Genomic DNA, 18,565 nt, shown 5'->3' with positions numbered 1-18,565 from the left:
TGTGTGTGTGTGTGTGTGTGTGTGTGTGTGTGTGTGTGATGTACTGAGAGCTTCATGCTTTTGGACCTGGAGTTCATCCTGTCATTGATGTAACCAGAAACTAAACCCAGAGCAGAACTTTTGTTATGATTCTCCTGGAAACCCAAACAAGCCGAGCGGACCGCGCCCCGGCCAGGGGCTGAGAGGGACGAAGCTCTTCACGCTTTGAGCTTCGTTCAGCTTTTCTCTTCAGATTCATTAACTTGAATCAAGGAAGGAAAATCTGCATCAAATCGGACCAATAATTCAGGAACGGTCCAAAGGTTTTTATACTTTGGCATCATCTCATCAGTCCATCCGTAATTAGCAGAACTAACTTAATTTAGCATTTTGATAACTTTGAAAATGTTTTGCGCCGTTAGGTTCCCCTAAATTAATTTTTCTCTATAATTTTAACCCATTAGTTTACCTGGCTGATCTGTGGACTTAGAAAAGCAACATGGAGGCATTTTAAAACATAAATGATGTCAAAATGAACCTGATGCTGAGGATTGTAGAGCAGACTACTTAACCTGAAGTCAGCCCTTTCCATGAAATACTCCTGATGTAGCACTTTAGCATGAGTTTCTGAAACTAACATGCTAATATAACTCTTTAGCATTTGCTAAATACAGTGTTATAGCGCTTTAGTATTAGCTTATGCTAAATGCAGAGCTATAGCGCTTTAGTATTAGCTTATGCTAAATGCAGTGTTGTTATAGCGCTTTAGCATTAGCTTCTGCTAAATACAGTGTTATAGCTCTTTAGCATTAGCTTCTGCTAAATACAGTGTTATAGCTCTTTAGTATTAGCTTATGCTAAATGCAGAGCTATAGCGCTTTAGCATTAGCTTCTGCTAAATACAGTGTTATAGCTCTTTAGCATTAGCTTATGCTAAATGCAGTGTTGTTATAGCTCTTTAGCATTAGCTTCTGCTAAATGCAGTGTTATAGCGCTTTAGCATTAGCTCCTGCTGTTTATCATGTTGGCATAGCGTTTTAGCGTTAGCTGAATCGCTGTATGTGATGAGTGCTTTGGTTTTATCAAAGCTGTATTTTTAATTGCACCTGGAAACGTTGTTTTATTTACCCATTATCTAATAAAAATAACTGAGTTAAATGTACTTAAACGTATTTATTTTGACGCTGAATGGTTTTGGTTAATAAACTTTATGGTGTTTAACTGGTTTTACATTATGATGGTTCTTCCTACTGAGGAGCGAATAAGAACCAAAATTATGTGTAAAATTTCTGCTTTCTTCCCTCCACTGAACTCGTCCTGAATGAACCTTTACATAAACGTGTCAATGAATGCAGACAGTTCAGTGACATCATCTCACCACATGTTTACTGAACAATTATGTCTGAGATGACATTATTATTAAATCATTGTGTCTTTCTGCCTCCAGCTGAATTCACTCAACTCCTCCCTCCTTCGCTGGCCACATGGTTACCGTGGCAGCAGGGATAAACAAACAAGTCCGACACCATGGTATACCACAAAATATTTACAACACACACACCAACCTGCTCACACTTTGTGTATGTGTGTGTGTGTGTGTGTGTGTGTGTGTGTTGAGCACAAAGGCCTCAGCGGTGCTGCAGTTGTTGAGCTTCATAGCAACAGCTCTGCTACGTTACGTTGCTTTTGTTTCTTTGGATTTGGGAAACATTGAAGGGATGACCTCATCTCTCTGTGTCTCTCACACACACACACACACACACTGCTCTCACTTCTCCGAGGATCAGCAGCCGGAAGCGCCACGGGAACATTTTGCATATCAGAGGCTGCTGCAGAAATGTTCAGATTATCTAACCTGCTGATTGAAGCGCCTCGCCGCGCCGGTTATCAGCCCTCGATGCGCCGCGACTGCTCACCATCCAACATTTGACTAAACCTACTTCCTCTTGATGGGGAATCAAAGCTGCTGTTTAAATCCAGATGTGGACCTGGACTGATAACGGTTATCAGCTGGCTTATGCAGCTCATGATCCACTGACATGAGTAATGATCCCAGAGAGTCTCGCTTTACATGCTCTGCGATGCAGAACTGAGATCCAGAAAGATTTTAACCAATAAAACAAACACTCTGACTCCCTGGACTGCAAAATGAAGCAGCCTAAATTCTAAATAATCAACCAAAATCATCGGGTCAAAACCCCTGAATTCAGGTCTTCTGATTCATTCATGAAAACAAACGATGCAAACTCTAAAAACAAAAACAAATGTAAACAAGTGAAGCTGCAACCACAGAAAAAATGCCTCAAAATAACAGCAAGTATGAAACTCTGCAAAACGCAAGTCCTCCAGGCCAGCAGGGGGAGCCTGGAGGAGTGATTATGCTGCTGTTTGATAATGTTGTCAAAGACTTGAAGTATTCCTCCAACTTTCTTCTTGACAGAGGTGAGCAAATCTGCTAATTGTGGAGCTAATTTGTTGTGAGGTTTTCTCAGCGGCTCAGCTTAGCCAAATCAATTTTCCAGTTAAATTCTGAAGCACTAATTTAGTTGGTTGTTTTCAACATCTGCATTGAAGTTTTGGTTACTGACTTAATTCTTCAAGTATGCTCTTATTTTGAAGTGGGTGCGGACTGTGTGCAGCAGTTCCACTTCCTCTGGTCATGTTGTTCACCTGCGGCTCTACAGGAAACAAACTGTACAAGCGGTGTGCAATGACCAATCTACCCTGTTGAGGGCGACATACCATGTTGCAGCACATGTGCTATTGCCACAGGGTATCGACATGGAGGAAGTTAGCAGGTTAGCATTATCTTCCATTAAACATCATGTTGGTGTAGCGCATCAAGCTTCTGGATGCAGCATGCTGCGGTCATCAGTCGCGCCTCTTTGCCTCTTTGGGTTTGGTGGAGTTCAGAACGGCACTCACCTGATTGGTTCATGTCAATTATGACAGGTTGGTGGAGGCAGGATGATGCTGTGGGACTGTTTTTCAGGAGCTGGACTTTACCCAACAACTACTTTAGGTCTTAGAAATCTAAACTTCAGGATAATCAGGAAACTGATTGGTTTTGACTTTATTAAAAATGTAACTGATTAATGTTTCTCATCAAAGCTGCACAGAGCTGCAGAGAAACAAACCCACTCACCATGCCGTGGTTGAGCCACTGAGGAATGAAGTTATCCAGCAGCTTCGGGTAGACCAGTTCTCGGTCGTAGAGGTAGAGAGTCCAGAATGTGAACACAACAAACTGGAAAGAAGAAAACACAAAGTAAGAAACAAGAACAAAGAAAAACTAGAGACAAACCAACCAATCAGAGAAGAAGAAGATCAGAGAATATCATTCATAACGTCCATATGGATGGATGGACAGTTGGATGGCTGATTGGTTGATTGATTGGTTGGTTGGTTTGTCGGTTGGTTGGACGGTTGGATGGTCGGTTGGACCCTCTTCATTCCAACACATTCAGTAAAGTCGTTCTTACTGTCTGGCTGCAGCTCCTGTTAATAATTAGGCTTCATGTTTATTAACTCGTGTAGAAACAATCAGCTGATTAAGAAGGAATGACGTACTGTGTCTTTAAAAGACGGAAACCAATTTTCCAGCAGCAGAAGAACTGGGCCATGTCAGCTGATCCTGTCAGTTAGCTACGATGTTTTACCAAAAGGTTTCCACCTCACTGATGAGGCGAGTTGGATAACGGGAACCTCATCCATGTTCACAGCAGCCTTTTGTCCCACGCCCCTGAAGGCACCATCAACCGGTTCCTCTGCGGTTGGACGGAGGCCAGGACATGTTCTGCAGCGGGGATGGAGTTACCTGTGTGAACCCAAAGCCTGATCGGCTCCTCCTCTGCTCTCAGCAGGAGGCCCAACACGCCGCTTCCACTTTAAACGTTTTCTCAACTGTTTGGGTCCTTTAACTCCTAATTCTGATTATTTTCAATATTTTAATTAGATTTAACATCATTCTAAGATTATTTTTCTCAAAAAAACTTCCTTTGGTTGGTCAGTTTTCTGGTCTAGAGCATTTCTTGTATTGCAAAGGAAGTTATTAGCATCTCGTTAGCATTAGCGCTAGCTTCCTTGATCTGGAGCTGCTTTTACCATGTTTAGGTAAGAAAAGTCAATAAAACTAAAGCTCCTCATACAAAGATAATTTGTGCTTCATTATTAGTTACTACAGTTAATTTCTAACTTTTGGAAACCAAGAGTCTCTTTTTCAGCTCATCCAGGATGGATAGGTTATGTTGTCTGAAATGAAGACTTTTTCCCTTTTGCTAATTTTCCTCCTGCTTCATTTGCTGACAGATATGACACTGATTTGTGTACACATTTAAGTACCAATCAAATATTTTACAGTACAACCTGATTAATGACCCAACATGATGGATAAAAGGTTAAAAAGGGTCATTTCCAACAAATGACTGGATGATTTATGGAAAACTGCCTGAAATTTCCAAATAAATGGAAGAAACTGGCCAACATGGCGTCTGTGTGGCGTCCTCACCGCTCCAACGGGGAACGCCAGCACCGCCATCATCCAGTCCCTCAGGCCGATCAGCTTCTTCAGCTGGCGCTCCTGCTCCCTGCTGTCGGCTCCTTTGGTCAGCAGACTGGACACGTCGATCAGGACGCACAGCCCGAAGAACACGGCCTGGATCACCTGCAGGAGGAAGCACAGCATCAGGCGCAGCAGCTGGACGGCGACGAGAGAGAAGCAGCTCAGGGTGTAACCTCCATCATGTAATGAAACACCGCCGTCGATACCATACGTCCACAGAGATGGATGACCTCTGGAGAGGAGGCCTGCGTCCCTCCTCCTCCTCTTCCTCCCTGTGGGAGTCTAACATGTCACCCAGCGGATGTGAGGCTGGAGCTGTAAGCCAAAGCTCTCAACCTGAAAACTCATGAAACTGCTCCCACATACTCAGACAAGCCCGTCGACTGCCTACTTCTCATGTCAAATCACTCAATCACTAAGCTATGCTAAACATTTTCAAAGTTAGCAAAAGTGGTTAGGCGTTAAGCTAAAAGTTAACTTCTCTGTTGGCGAATTACTGGAAGTGTTCCCACAAATTCTGCCCAGTAAATTAGTAGTTCAGAAATTATCTGGAAAGACCAACTCAGGGATAGCAAAGGGGCTAAGCAGCAATTAGTGATGCTATTAGCATTTAGCAGGAAGTGTTCTGAGAAAGAGTGCTTACCACTGGCCATTTTAAATGGCGCTAAAGGGGTATGGAAATATATGAACTATAAATAGTATTGGTTAATATTGATCCCTAGACTGATTTTTTTTCTTCATTGATTCAATAAAGTCAAATTAAAGTTGAGACTTTTCCGAAGTTCCCAGTGTGAGGTGCTGCTGCAGTAAAATGTGAATTTCTTCCTCTGGACACTTCAATCAGCACCGAGGACTCTGTATGTATCTGACGAAACAGACCTGGAGGCTAAAAGCAGCAGTTATATAAAATTATCTTAGATTTGAAGAACCAGATGAGACTCTGAGGGTCAGTTTGTTTTTCCAATAGAAGCTGGTTTTTAGTGGAGCCTCTCTGCTAGCTTACAGTAGACGCTGCCCTCCGTCTGTCTGTATGGCTGCATTGTTCTCCCTGAATGGACGCTGTGTTTGGTCCCTTCACTCCTTAAACAGATTTCACAACAGCATCCATAACAGGCTTCTGAAGGCTAATATGTGAGCTGTTACTGCTAACCGCTCAGTCAGGGTTTCTAGGTTACAGAGATGACTGACAGCAACAATAAATACTGCTAGCATCAGCTGCAGCCTGGAATCGGAAGGGTGCCATTTGTAAAGTTACACCATCAAAAATTAACAGCAATATTTTGGGTTATTTAGCCTGAAATGAAAGAAAAAATATGAATACTTTCACCGTGTTATTCATTCATTTACGCATGCCACAGTTTCAAACTAAATATTTACATAGCAAATTAAAATTTTAGTTTGAAGCTAAGTATTTTGCTTGCTAACTAAATATTTAACTTGCTAGTTAATATTTAGTTTTGAGCTAAGTAGTTAGTAAGTAAGCTAAATATTTAGCCTCAAATATTTAGTTTGCCAAATAAATAGTTTGGAATATTTCGCTTTCATATTTAGCTTTTAACAAAAATATTTAGATTCCGGTCTACATTTAGCTTCCTAGCTAAATATGGTCGCTTCAATGATCACGACAGCTACTGAGCTAGCTAGCTAAATGTTTATCCTCAGATATTTCGTTTGCAAATTAAATATTAAGTGTGAAACCCACATTTCCGCTGTTCGCTTTTGACTGATTTACAAACGGCGCCCCATATTAATCTACAGGCTTTGTTATATTTTTATTAAATATCGGATTATTTAGACATATTAAGTAGTAATTAACGTGAAGTTAGTGAGTATAATAGTGACGTTTACTTATTCATCCTGTTTCAGAGCGGTAAAGTGCGCGCGGCGCGCTCCCGCTCACAGGAAGTTGTTTATGACAGGTTGCATTTTAAAGTCCAACACCTGTTCCGGTTCAGCCGCAGGCAGCACATTGACCTCTGCAGAACCGCGGTGGTCGCTTCCAACGCGACTCCAGTACCGTTTCAGTGCTTCAACCCGCACCATAAGGATCGGTTCTGATCCAGTTAGCTCCCAGCCCCCTTCCCCGTACAACTGAACAAAGAGAGAAACATGATCCTTTGATCATCCTGCAGCAGCGCCTCTGCGCATGCTCCAGTGATAATAATAATAATAATAATAATAATAATAACAATGGAGAGCCTGACCAGGTCGATGAAGGTGAGGAACTTCCAGCTGCCTCCGTAGGTCTGGTGCGCCGGCATGTCCAGCGCTTTGTAGTGGCACAGGATGGAGAAGTAGGACAGCAGGATGGCGACCCGCAGGACCTGAGAGGGGATCAGCGCCATGATGTTCCCGTCGATGCGTCTCAGTGTCCCGCTGTTCCCCCAGACACCTGCCCGTCTGTCGCGGTCCTCCTGTCTGTCCCTGCTGGCTCTTTAGCTGGATGTCTCTGTCCTCTCCGTCTCCCTGCACCTCTCCTGCCCCCCCCAGGTCTCCGCTGCTTCCGTGTTGATGATGATGATGATGATGATGTCAGGGGGCGGGAAATTATGATGAAGGCTACTTTCAATAATCTTGATATGGATTATTACTTAGTACCATCTGAATAATAACACCGGAATAATCTTAAAAGCTTTTCTTTGATAACATGAATACATTTGACACTATTTTAGATACTTTATAATAATAAATATAATGCATATTTTTTACAGCTAGCAAGCTGAAGCATTAGCTTGGAAGTAGCCAAATTATTAGCTTGCTAACTAAATGTTTGGAGAAAAAATATTTATTTAAAAAGCTAAATTATTACTTTCAGATACTTTGCTTAATATTTAGTTAGGAGACACAAAAAGTAGCTTGCTAATGAAATATTTAGCTCTTAGCTAAATGTATGTTTGGAGCTAAATATTTAGCTATCAGGCTAAATATTTAGCTTCATATATTTAGCAAACATAATATGTAGTGTGTGTGGATTTGAGTTTTTCTTGTGTTTATTTTGGGTTTCTGTGTCTTCTCCTTGCTTGTTCCCAGGTGTGTCTCGTTCCCTGATTACCCTCTGTGTATTTTATGTCACCTGTGTTTCTGTGTCTTTGTCGGTTCCTAGTCGTTTGACGTATGTCGTGTTGCGTTGCGCACATACGGTCTTTAGTCGTCACAGTAGAACCGTCTTTTCTCGGCGTCAGCTCGTTATGGAGTCTCATTGTTTGATCAGTTGCTACCAGTGGCTAGCTTAGCTTCCCGTTCACTGTGCTGCCTGCTCGTTTGAGCTGTTCCTTCACCATTAAAACTTCATCTTCATCTCCTGGGTCTGCTGTGTTCTTACTCACCACCGCTGCAACTTCATGACAGTGTGGCTATAAATATTTAGCCTGCTAGCTAAGGATTTAGTTTTTAGCTATATATTTACTTAACAAGCTCAACATTTAGCTTCATAACAAAATGTTTCTCTTTTTAACAAAATGCTTAGGAGCTTAATATTTAGTTGGCAAGCTAAATAAGTATCTTAAAATATTTAACAAACTAAATATTTAGTTTGAATACAAATATTTAGCTTCATGGCTAAATGTTTAGTTTGGAGTCAAATATTTTGTTAGTAAGCTAAATATTTAGCCTCAAGCTAAATATGTAGTTAGCAAGGAATTTAGACTCAAACTAAATATGCAAATGTAAATAGTTAACAACTTAAATACTTAGCCTGAAACAAAATATTTAGCTCTTCCAAAGTAAATATTTAGCTGAAAATGTGGCTTACAAATATTTAGATATTTAGCTAAATTAAAGATGTAACTTGATAATTAAATATTTAGTTTGAAATTGTGACATTAATAAATTAATGAATAACATGGTGAAAATTTGATTTTAAACAAACGAATCCACATTTTTGTCTAAATAACCCAACATATTTCTGACTGTGGCCGTAGAGCGACTAGTAAATCATTGGAGTCAGCATACTGACCGCCGGTAGGGGGCGCTGTTTCACCCCAAACCACCAGAACGTTCCGGTTCACTCGACTCCCAAAGGGTAAATATGCTTCAGCAACAATAAGGAGGTAAAATTTGATCGCCTCTCTTCATTCATCCTGAACTCTCCCACATATGTTCCTCCTGGAGCCGTTATGTCATCCGATTTGACCTTTGCCCTCACACCTTTACGTAACACCTGGACCACACCTGAACACAGTCAGATTAACAGGGAATCACAGCCTGCAGCAGGTCCTCTGATGGGCCGGCGTCCAGGAATGTGTGTCAACCAGCAGCTTCCTGTCCGTCTGTGGGAGTTAAGGTGTGGCGTGTGTGTGTGTGTGTGTGTGTGTGTGTGTGTGTGTGTGTGTGTGTGTGTGTGAATGAGTAAGCATTAGTAATCAGTCAGCTGTCACAGCACTGCTTTGTCTTGTAAACCTGCAACCGCGTTACAGTTTGACTGTAGGACAAAAGCTCGAAGCGACGCTGTGTGTGTGTCTCTGTGTGTGTGTGTCTCTGTGTCTCTCTCTTTCTGTGTCTCTGTGTGTGTGTGTCTCTGTGTCTCTGTGTGTGTGTGTGTTGCTACAGACTGCTCACCTCCTGCCACTCAGCAGGTTCTTCGTTCACGCTTGTTTTTCTTTCCTGTACATCGTCGGTGAGCCGTGAACTGGGAGGATCAGGAGTTCCCGTCTGATTGTGACTCACCAGCTGGGATTGCAGCAGCTCCAGTTTCTCTGTCAGAAGCTCAATCTGCCACTAAGTCCCACAGAAACCCTCCATTAAGAGTCAGAGGGCTTTGAATAACGGCAGCGTTCCTGGTCAGCTGCGGCCGCCATCTTGCTTCCAGAGAGAACAGGAGTTTATCCTTCAGCTGTCCAGAACAGCCATATTGGTTCAGTGTCATGACCTTTAACCTTTGACCTGCTAACTGAGGCCTGTAGAGTCTGAGATGGAAGCCGTTTCTCTGAGCTTCGCGCTCTGACGTCGGGACGTTCTCTGGTCTGGACTTTAGGTGGTTTGCAGATGACCTTTGACCCTTCTCTAAGGCGACTGCTGATATATTTCCTTTCCTATTAGTTTTGTTGACATCAGTGAAAAACTGAACCTGCAAGTTAGCAAGTCTTCCTTCTAGCTTTCAAAATAAAATTCTTAATAAATGGAAAAGTCCTGAAGCGAGTTCATCATTACTACTGGAGCATGTTGGCTTTTCAAAGTAAAGTTCCACAGTTGTGAAAAAATACACTGGTTTTTCAAAATAAAAGCTTTAATATGTCATAGCTGTTCTGCACTACTAAGTTAACCTAACCAGCCCTTCAAAATAAGACTCATTCTGTAAGACAGATTAGAGTTCTAAACCAGACCAGAACAAACGTGACCCTTCAAAATAAAGCTCACAAACATGAACAGTTTAGCTTTTCCTGGCTCCGTTGTTATAAAGGAATGAAAACTTCGCCTGCAGCTGTTTCTGCAGCTCAGTGAAGCGTTACAGCAGTGAGTCACTTACAGACTTATTTTTCTTGAAGCAGTTCAGGAGATCACATCACTTTCTAATGATTCATATTTTTCATCTTTGCGGCTCCCAGGAAGCCCTGCAGGCGGGAACATGAAAAGCAGATGCAAAGCGTTGAATCAGAGGTTGCTCCACTCCGTTGCCATGGTGTTGCGTTGCCACGGCGTTGCTATGGGGACTCCGAGGGTCACTCGTGATGAGGTCACATCCCTGTGATCCTCCTATGGGAGGCGGCGGACGCTAATCCACTCACAGCTGACCGGGTCAGACTCAGAGCAGAACCAGAACCAGAACCAGAACCAGAGCAGGACCAGAACCAGAACCAGAGCAGAACCAGAACCAGAGCCAGAACCAGAGCAGAACCAGAACCAGAGCAGAACTAGAACCAGAACCAGAGCCAGAACAGAACCAGAACCAGAGAGAACCAGAACCAGAACCAGAACAGAACCAGAACAGAACCAGAACCAGAACCAGAGCAGAACCAGAACCAGAACAGAACCAGAACCAGAACAGAATCAGAACCAGAACCAGAGCAGAACCAGAACCAGAGCCAGAACCAGAGCAGAACCAGAACCAGAACAGAACCAGAACCAGAGCAGAACTAGAACCAGAGCCAGAACAGAACCAGAACCAGAACCAGAGAGAACCAGAACCAGAACCAGAACAGAACCAGAACCAGAACAGAACCAGAACAGAACCAGAACAGAACCAGAACCAGAGCAGAACTAGAACCAGAACAGAACCAGAACCAGAACAGAACCAGAGCAGACCGATGTCTGAGCGAGAGGCAGCAGTGATGGATGCCGTCCAGGTCAGAGCATCATCTGTTTCCAGGCAGAACAGGACAATAAACTCAGTCTTCATATCACAGCACAAATTATTCTGCATTGATGAACATTTTCAACAACTCAGTGAATTACAGCCACAGACTGTCACCAAATGTCAAATTAAACTTTTACCCCAAGGTAGTGATGGGCTAACTGGACAGCTAGCTGCGCTAGCACTAAAGCAGTCATCAGAAACATAGTTCTGCTAATGATCAAGCACTATGCTAACATGGTATTTAGTGGAAGCTAAAGCTAAGGCAATAATAATTTTGAACAGGCTTTAATTGAAACTTCATGACAGATGTTGGACTGAATGTTTACAAATAGAAAAGTAAAGATAACATTCATCAGGAAAAACTAATTAAGGGGAAGCTAGCTGTGCTAGAAATTAGCTCTGCTATTAGCATGTTAGCAGAAGTGAGCACCAACAGTGGCTTTGACCATGTTTCTTTGTAAACAGCCTGCAGGCAGTTTAACAGCCGCAGCTGAACTTCTGAAAAAGCAGAAGAAAGGGCACAAGATGCTTACTCAGCAGCTTTAGCTGATTTAAGAATAACCACAACATCAGCAAATATCTGAGTATAAATAGTCTGACAAGAATCGGGTCATGTTTTAATAATATAATAATAATTATTATGATTATTGTGATTAAGCTAGCAGCCAGATTATTGTGATCTACCTCTGAATGTGGATTAATCATTTTGTATTTCAGGACCAACATGTCAGTCTGAGGTTTGGAGCGTCATCCTGCCAGCGGAGTGGAGATGATGCTCACCAAGAGGCCCAACTCCCCACACCATGATGCTGCCACCGCCAGCCTTAAAACAGCAGTAAGCTGCTCAGTGGATTCATGACTTCATGTTACACCAATTCTGACCCAAACGTCAGAAACCCATCAAACCATCTGATCATATTATAAATAATCGTAATTCTTTATAATTCATTCTGATGCTTAAAGGGATGTAACTTATCCTGATGTTACAGTTTCCAGCTGATTCAGATTTTTAACCAGATTTTATTCCATTTTTTTGCTTTTCAACTCCGTTTTGTGTTTCTATAACTCTCAACCTCTGAATCTCCCCTAAACTTAAAACTTAAAATCTTCCAACAGCTATTTATGCATATTCTGATACATTTCTTCCTTCCACTAAGCTTTCCACTGATGCTTGGACATAGCACCTAGATTCTTTAGTAATGATCTTTTCTGTATTTTCATATTTAAATAATCTGAAATGTAAAATTTAACTGAATTTGACCGAGTGATGCAAACCGGATGGAGATGGGATTTTAACTTCCCCTATAATGGATCTGAATTACATGAAGAGTTTTCTGTATTATTTTTTAAAACAATAAACTGTTAGATAACGTGTTTAATTCCGGTCTTGCCGCTGAGTGAAGCTGGAGGGAAGCGCCGGGAAGCGGCGGCCCGGCCTCCGGAGGTGACCGGGGAATCCTGCTCTCTGCGCCGGCAGACAGAGCCTCCTCCTCGGCCACTGCCCCTCCTCCCCTCGCTCTGCCCTGGTTGCGCGTTGGGGGATCCGACGACGTCACAAACACACACTCAGACACACACACATTCATGCACGCGCACGTGCCCGCGCCCCCCCTCTCTCTCTCGGTCCGCAGCTCCGTCTCTCTCTCTCCTCTCTGCTGCTATTCTGGGAAGTGGCGCTTGGAATAACCCCCGTGTGAGCAGAGTGTGTGCGTGTGTGTCTCCTGATTTCGCCCTGACACACACACACACACACACACACACACACACACACACACACAGCTAGAGGCTCACAACACAGCCAGATCACTGTGTCTGTCTGCAGCAGAGCCGCTCCGGCAGCTCCGCTCTGCTCGGAAACCAAACGTTTTAAAAACGGATTTCGGACATTTTTCTTTGGTTTTACGCGGAACCGTCGCCTCTCCTGTGCGGCTCCGCTGTTTTCTGCGCCCGCTGTGGATTTTTACCAACCATCTTCTGCTGTCGGAGAGCCGCCAGGGCTCGTTCCGGGATCGGCTCCACTGTCAGCGGGCTGCTGCTGTTGTCATTCCGCTAAGGCTGAAGGTGAGCAACCAAACCTGCCCGGACGGGTTTTTACGCACAACGCGGAGGCAGAGCGGCTGTTTGTGCGCCATGCCAGCCGATCCGCGCCGCTTTCTGACCAGTTTAGCCTGGAAGGGCAGCGCTGTGCAGGGGGAATACCCCGGGCAGCATTTCACTGCATGCAGATTACCCGGGTTGCGTAACATCCTGAGGAATTCGCAGCAGCCAAAGCGGCTTGGCGGCAGCGAAGGCCGGAGAGGGGGGAGGCGGGAGGGGGGCACACGGAGGGGGTGGGGGGCAGAGGTCATGCTGGATGAGGTCAAGCTTTGAAAAGTGAAAGGTGTGATTTTAGTCGCGCTGCTGAAGTTGGTGTCTGATTGAAGCCTGTCTGCTTTAAAGGGCCACTCCGCTGTTTCCTGGGGAAAACTGTCCAGCCGCACTAAACAGTTCAGCCAGCAGAAATCAAACAAATCCTGGAAGTATGTAAAAGTGCAAAAAGCCATGACTGATACTGAAGCTATCAGAGCTTTGGGTCCTGAGTTTGACCTCTGACCTCAGTTTGACTTTATTAATATTCCAGTTTATTTCCTGTCATTTGGTTCTGATTGGCTCCAGTGATTCCTGCTGGTCCATTTCAGGACCTGAACCAGATCTCTTTGCGTCGTCTGCGACCTTTGACCTTTGACCCTGTAGACTGAAACCTGGTGAAACAGTTTTAGTGTTTATGTTTTTATTAGAACGTTTAAATTCCTTATTATGACTTAAGAATGTTAACATTTTGAGAGTAGAAAACTAAAGTAAGATTAATTTCAGGTTCAAAGTTCAAAGTTCATGACCTTTCCGGGTTCAGGATCTCAGCTTGTGGCTGATATTAAACTTCACATTCAGTGATTAGTGAAGAAATGTGAATTAAAACTGAGTTTTTATTTGTGGTTCTGTTTCTCTGTGGAGTCTGAACCGGATCAGAACCTCAGATTCTGATCCGGTTCCAAAGAACGAAAACAGGAAGAAAAGTCATGAAATGAGTTAAAACTTTTTAATGCTTTAATGTCCAAACTGGTGTGAAAACTCAACACATTATGAAACGTCTGCTGGGCAGAAATCGATTTCAGACGATCCAGAAGAATCTGAAACGGTGGAAAATCAAAATGACCTGCAGCTGACCTTTGACCTCCAGGGTTTCTTCAGCCAGAAAACGTTGCGTTTGTCTGAATTTTACTTCAGTTTATTTGTTGACCTGATCAGATCAGAATAATCAGATTCTGAAACGTTTTCTGCTTAATATTACAGTTTTAATTTATTTTTGATGTTTGCATGTAGTTAATAAACGGGTTATGTTCACTAATCCAGCTCAGCTTTGATGTTTTTAAAATATTTACATTTTTTCAGCTGAGCCAGCAGGAAAATCCTTTTTATTATTTCGGATTTCTATAAACGGAATAAAGATTTTCAGATCGTCAAAACCAGCTGCCTGGTAGCACTTTGCATTAGCTTTTGCTGTTGTGCCGGCATAGCGCGTTAGCGTTAGCTTCTGCTGTTGTGCTGGCATAGCGCGTTAGCGTTAGCAGAACTAGTGGTTGTGATCAGTGCTTTAGGGTTAGCGCAGCTAGCTTTTGAGCTAGCAGTGCCTTCTGATGAACAGTTTGTTTTTTGGAAGTGAATTCAGGCGGAGCAGGTTTGGGTCTGACTCATTCATGAGGTTTTAAAACTGAACTTGATTAATAAAATCACATTTTATTTGTTTTAAGGACAGATGACCTGCTTGTATTTGGTGCCTCAGTGGCAGGGGGTTCAGCTCCTCCTGCCTCATGCCGATGTGCCCCTGGGCAAGGCGCTTTACCCCAGATGCATGTGTCTGTAGTATAAACTGAACCCGGTCCGTTCAGGTTCGAGGCGGTTCTGCCGTAGAAAGAGGGAACTGTCGCTTTAAGAGGAAGCTGTGAATCGCAGAGCAGCTTCGGCGAGTTTCAGTTTGACTGTGAGGAGTCCGGGCTGCAGGCTGACCCCGCCGCTCTCTGCTCGGTATTTCCTCGTTTCACATCAAAGTGACATTCCTCAGATTCTCCAGCAGCTGCAGCTGCTTCCCGCTCCGCCGCGGCTCCAGTTGCTGCGGGAGTTTCTCCTCCAGATGGGAGGAACTTTATCTCCTCCGCTCATCGCGCCTTCCTCCCTCCTGAGCATGCAGACATGTGTGTGTGTGTGTGGGTGTGTGTGCGTGTGTCCGTGTGTGTGTGTGTGTGCGTGTATGTGTGTATGTGAGTGAGAGAGGCAGGAGGGATGGTGGGTGGTGAGCTGGCTGGTTCCGGGAATGTTCCATGACGTGTTGCCGTCAAGAGAGGGGCCCCGGCCGGGGAGGCTGCGAGCAACGACCGGCGGCGCCCGGAGCCGCTGGAGGAGCGGCTGCTGCTGCAGCAGTTGATGCTGCTGCTGCTGCTGCTGCAGCTGCTGTTGATGCTGCTGTGGTGCTGCTGCTGCTGTTGATGCTGCAGCTGCTGCTGTTGATGCTGCTGTTGATGCAGCTGCTGCAGCTGCTGCTGCTGCTGCTGTTGATGCTGCTGTGGTGCTGCTGCTGCTGTTGATGCTGCAGCTGCTGCTGTTGATGCTGCTGTTGATGCAGCTGCTGCAGCTGCTGCTGCTGCTGCTGCTGCTGTTGATGCTGCAGCTGCTGCTGTTGATGCTGCTGTTGATGCAGCTGCTGCTGTTGATGCTGCTGCTGCTGCAGCTGCACACAATAAAAACTAAATGCGATCATTTGGTTTATTTCGCCTGACGTAAAGGTTCATTTTAGATAAAGATTTAGTTATCTAACAAAATATTTAGGGTTCAAAGTAAATATTTAGCTAACTAAATATGTATTTTCCAAATTAAATATTTAGTTTACTAACTAATTATGAATGTAGCAACCTAAATATTTTGTTAGTAAGTTAAGTAAAAAATATTTATTTTACAAACTTAACATTTATTTTTTTAAATTAAATATTTACTTTAAAATGTTTGGTTACTAAATATTTAGCTAGTAGTAAATATTATTTGCTATTTAAATGTTATTAGAGGGTAAACTAAATATTTAGTTTGTAAATTCAGTGTTTAGTTTGTTATATTTATAAATGTCTGAATAATATGATGAAACTCTGAAAACTGAACTCCACTTTGTTAAATAAATGAATTTTTTGCTGTGAAAGACATGAAACTTTAAAAATTGCATTTAACGAAGTTTTCAAACTCAACTTTACATTTTTAACATGAAAACTTTACAAACCCCAAATATTCACATAAACATAATTTGATTTATTGAGACAAATTAACTCATTTTTTCAAGTTGGATCAGATGTTATTTTTTTTAGTGAAGGAAACGTTTCTGTCTTCAGAGGGATCAGAGCTCAAAGGCTCAGACAATGAAGGATTACTGTCCATTAATTCCTGAATAAATAAACAAATAATCAATAAATATGGAGTGATTATCAGAGGGGAAAACGTGGATTTGATTCAGATTACTTCAGCAGAATTCCTCTGGTTCTGGTAATCCCGGCTCTGCCTCACATTCTGGTCTGGATCTGGACCAAATTATGTCTAAATAATTCCTGCTGCGGCTGTTTGCTTTTCTTTGAATGTTATGGAAAGTTATTCTGAGTATTTCCCAGGTCTGAAGAAGAAAATGGAGTCCATGTTCACCCTTAACCTCAGCAATAAATAAAACATTTAATTTTTCTTTATATTTTCTGATTTTGCTCAAAACTACGGTGGCCTACAGGTGCAAACACGCTGCAAACTGCAAATGACAGAACAACAATGCAACAGAAAAACAGAAAAATCTAAAACTCTACAAACTCCAAAAACGTTCGTCCTCCGCGCCACCAGGGGGCGTTGATCACCATCATCAGACGCTCAGTAAAGATGGAACGTCCTGATCCTGTCGTAAAGGGCAATAAATCGATTAATCACATGATAAATTGAAACAAACTCAATAATTTCCGTTTGCATTTTATTTAATTTATCGTTTTTCTTTTTTTACCAAAACTGGATGATAAAATTCTCCATCAGCTCCAGGTCTGGATCCAGGTCGGTTCTGATTTGGATCCGGGTCGGTTCTGATCTGGATCCAGGTCGGTTCTGATTTGGATCCGGGTCGGTTCTGATCTGGATCCGGGTCGGTTCTGTTCTGGATCCGGGTCGGTTCTGATCTGGATCCGGGTCGGTTCTGATCTGGATCCGGGTCGGTTCTGATCTGGATCCAGGTAGGTTCTGATCTGGATCCAGGTCTGGATCCGGGTCGGTTCTGATCTGGATCCGAGTCGGTTCTGATCTGGATCCGGCTCGGTTCTGTTCGGGTCCAGAGTGTGACGGATGGAGGACGGACTCGCTGCTGCTGCCAACATGTCGGCGTCAGCAGCTGCTCAGAGTCCAAGCGTAAGCCCCGCCCACAACTCCTCCAAAGTGGGCGGAGCCAGTGAGGGGCGTGGCCAGCTGTGCGCCGGTCCGTGGGAGCGGCTGCTACACTGAAAAGTGACAAAACTATGAAGTTTTTGCCCCTGTAGGCAGGGGAGCAGTAAGGGGGAGAAAAGTGATGATAATTCTAGGGCCCCTGACCAGCAGGGGGCGCTCCACAGTTTAATTATGAAGTTTTTTAAACATACAAGAAACTAACAACAAATCTAGTGACTCTTTTTAAATTGAGAAGGCAACCAGCAATAAATGTAGCAACTTTTTAATAATGAAAACAAACTAATGACAAATCAGCAAGTGGCTAGCGATACAGCTAGCTACTCTTTAAAATAAAAGGCGACTCACGACAAGTTTGACTTTTTTTATATGAAAAAGTTACTAATAATAAATGTAGCAACATTTAAAAATTCAAAAACGACTCATGACAAACCAGCAGTAAAACAAAGCAATAAATCCAGCAAAAGCAGCCGTCTGTCAGTGTTCGCTCTGACTGTCTGACATTTATTATCTTATTTTTTCATTTTTCCATTTAATCCTCTAAATGACAGTTTTAGTTATTAAATCTGTATTTGTTTTGTTTTTAGGAAAAATGCTGAAGTTACATTTTGATGTTTTCTGTCACATAAGCGGAAAATGTTTGAATATTTACCTGGTGGAAGAAAAAAAAAAGAAAATTAAATAACACCAACAGATTTAGCAAAAAATGTATTATGAGATTAATAACACAAAGAAATGTGGTGACAGGTTTTTCATTATTTAGGTTTAAAGTAATTAAAATAACCCCAAAATATAAAACCTCAGCAGATTTTCTGCCAATCTAAGTTATGTTGATGCAAATTAGAGAAGAAAATTATTTTCCACATTACAAACTGAGGAAGCGTCACTAAGAACCAAACAAATATTGAATTTAAACGGTTTTCATCTGGAATATTCAGCCGTCTCTCCTGCTGCTGTCCTCCAACATGGCCGACTGGAGAGGCGAGACGTTGTCCCAGTCTGCCCAGTTTGTTGCCATGGCAGCAGCCCAGACTCCTCCGGGCGAGTCGTCCGGACAAACAGCGCAGCAGAGAGCAGCGTAAACATCTGGATTCAGCTGCTCCCGTTTAACCTGGAGGGAACCTGGAGGGAACATGGTGGGAACCTGGAGGGAACCTGGAGAGAACATGGAGGGAACCTGGAGAGAACATGGAGGGAACCTGGAGAGAACATGGAGGGAACCTGGAGAGAACATGGAGGGAACCTGGAGAGAA

At 43.1% G+C, this 18,565-nt stretch overlaps 1 protein-coding gene and 1 long non-coding RNA gene across 5 annotated transcripts in view; one reads left to right on the top strand and one right to left on the bottom strand.

Annotated features, from left to right (window-relative positions):
• Positions 1 to 12,964, bottom strand: part of aig1 (androgen-induced 1 (H. sapiens)) — a 16,548-nt gene extending 3,584 nt beyond the window's left edge. Inside the window, exons 1-4 of one of the 4 annotated variants that reach the window (XM_016662124.1) lie at positions 6,745 to 7,218; positions 6,482 to 6,607; positions 4,487 to 4,642; positions 3,125 to 3,226 (exon numbers count right to left, since the gene is read on the bottom strand). In XM_016662124.1, coding sequence (XP_016517610.1) covers positions 3,125 to 3,226; positions 4,487 to 4,642; positions 6,482 to 6,607; positions 6,745 to 6,885 — 525 coding nt within the window. In that variant the 5' untranslated portion in view covers positions 6,886 to 7,218. Of the gene's footprint in view, positions 1 to 3,124; positions 3,227 to 4,486; positions 4,643 to 6,481; positions 6,608 to 6,744; positions 7,219 to 12,800 lie in introns of those variants that run through there. The other 3 variants (XM_016662125.1, XM_016662126.1, XM_007574748.2) reach the window with 3 other exon arrangements.
• Positions 12,807 to 18,565, top strand: part of LOC107833303 (uncharacterized) — an 18,572-nt gene continuing 12,813 nt past the window's right edge. The window contains exon 1 of the long non-coding RNA XR_001659026.1: positions 12,807 to 12,893. This is a non-coding gene — a long non-coding RNA (uncharacterized LOC107833303). The remainder of the gene's footprint in view (positions 12,894 to 18,565) is intronic.

Source organism: Poecilia formosa, unplaced genomic scaffold (genome assembly GCF_000485575.1).
Source record: "Poecilia formosa unplaced genomic scaffold, Poecilia_formosa-5.1.2 Scaffold360, whole genome shotgun sequence".
NCBI lineage: Eukaryota > Metazoa > Chordata > Actinopteri > Cyprinodontiformes > Poeciliidae > Poecilia > Poecilia formosa.
The sequence above is the reverse complement of the archived record's forward strand: the minus strand, read 5'-3'. Positions and strand labels throughout refer to the sequence as shown.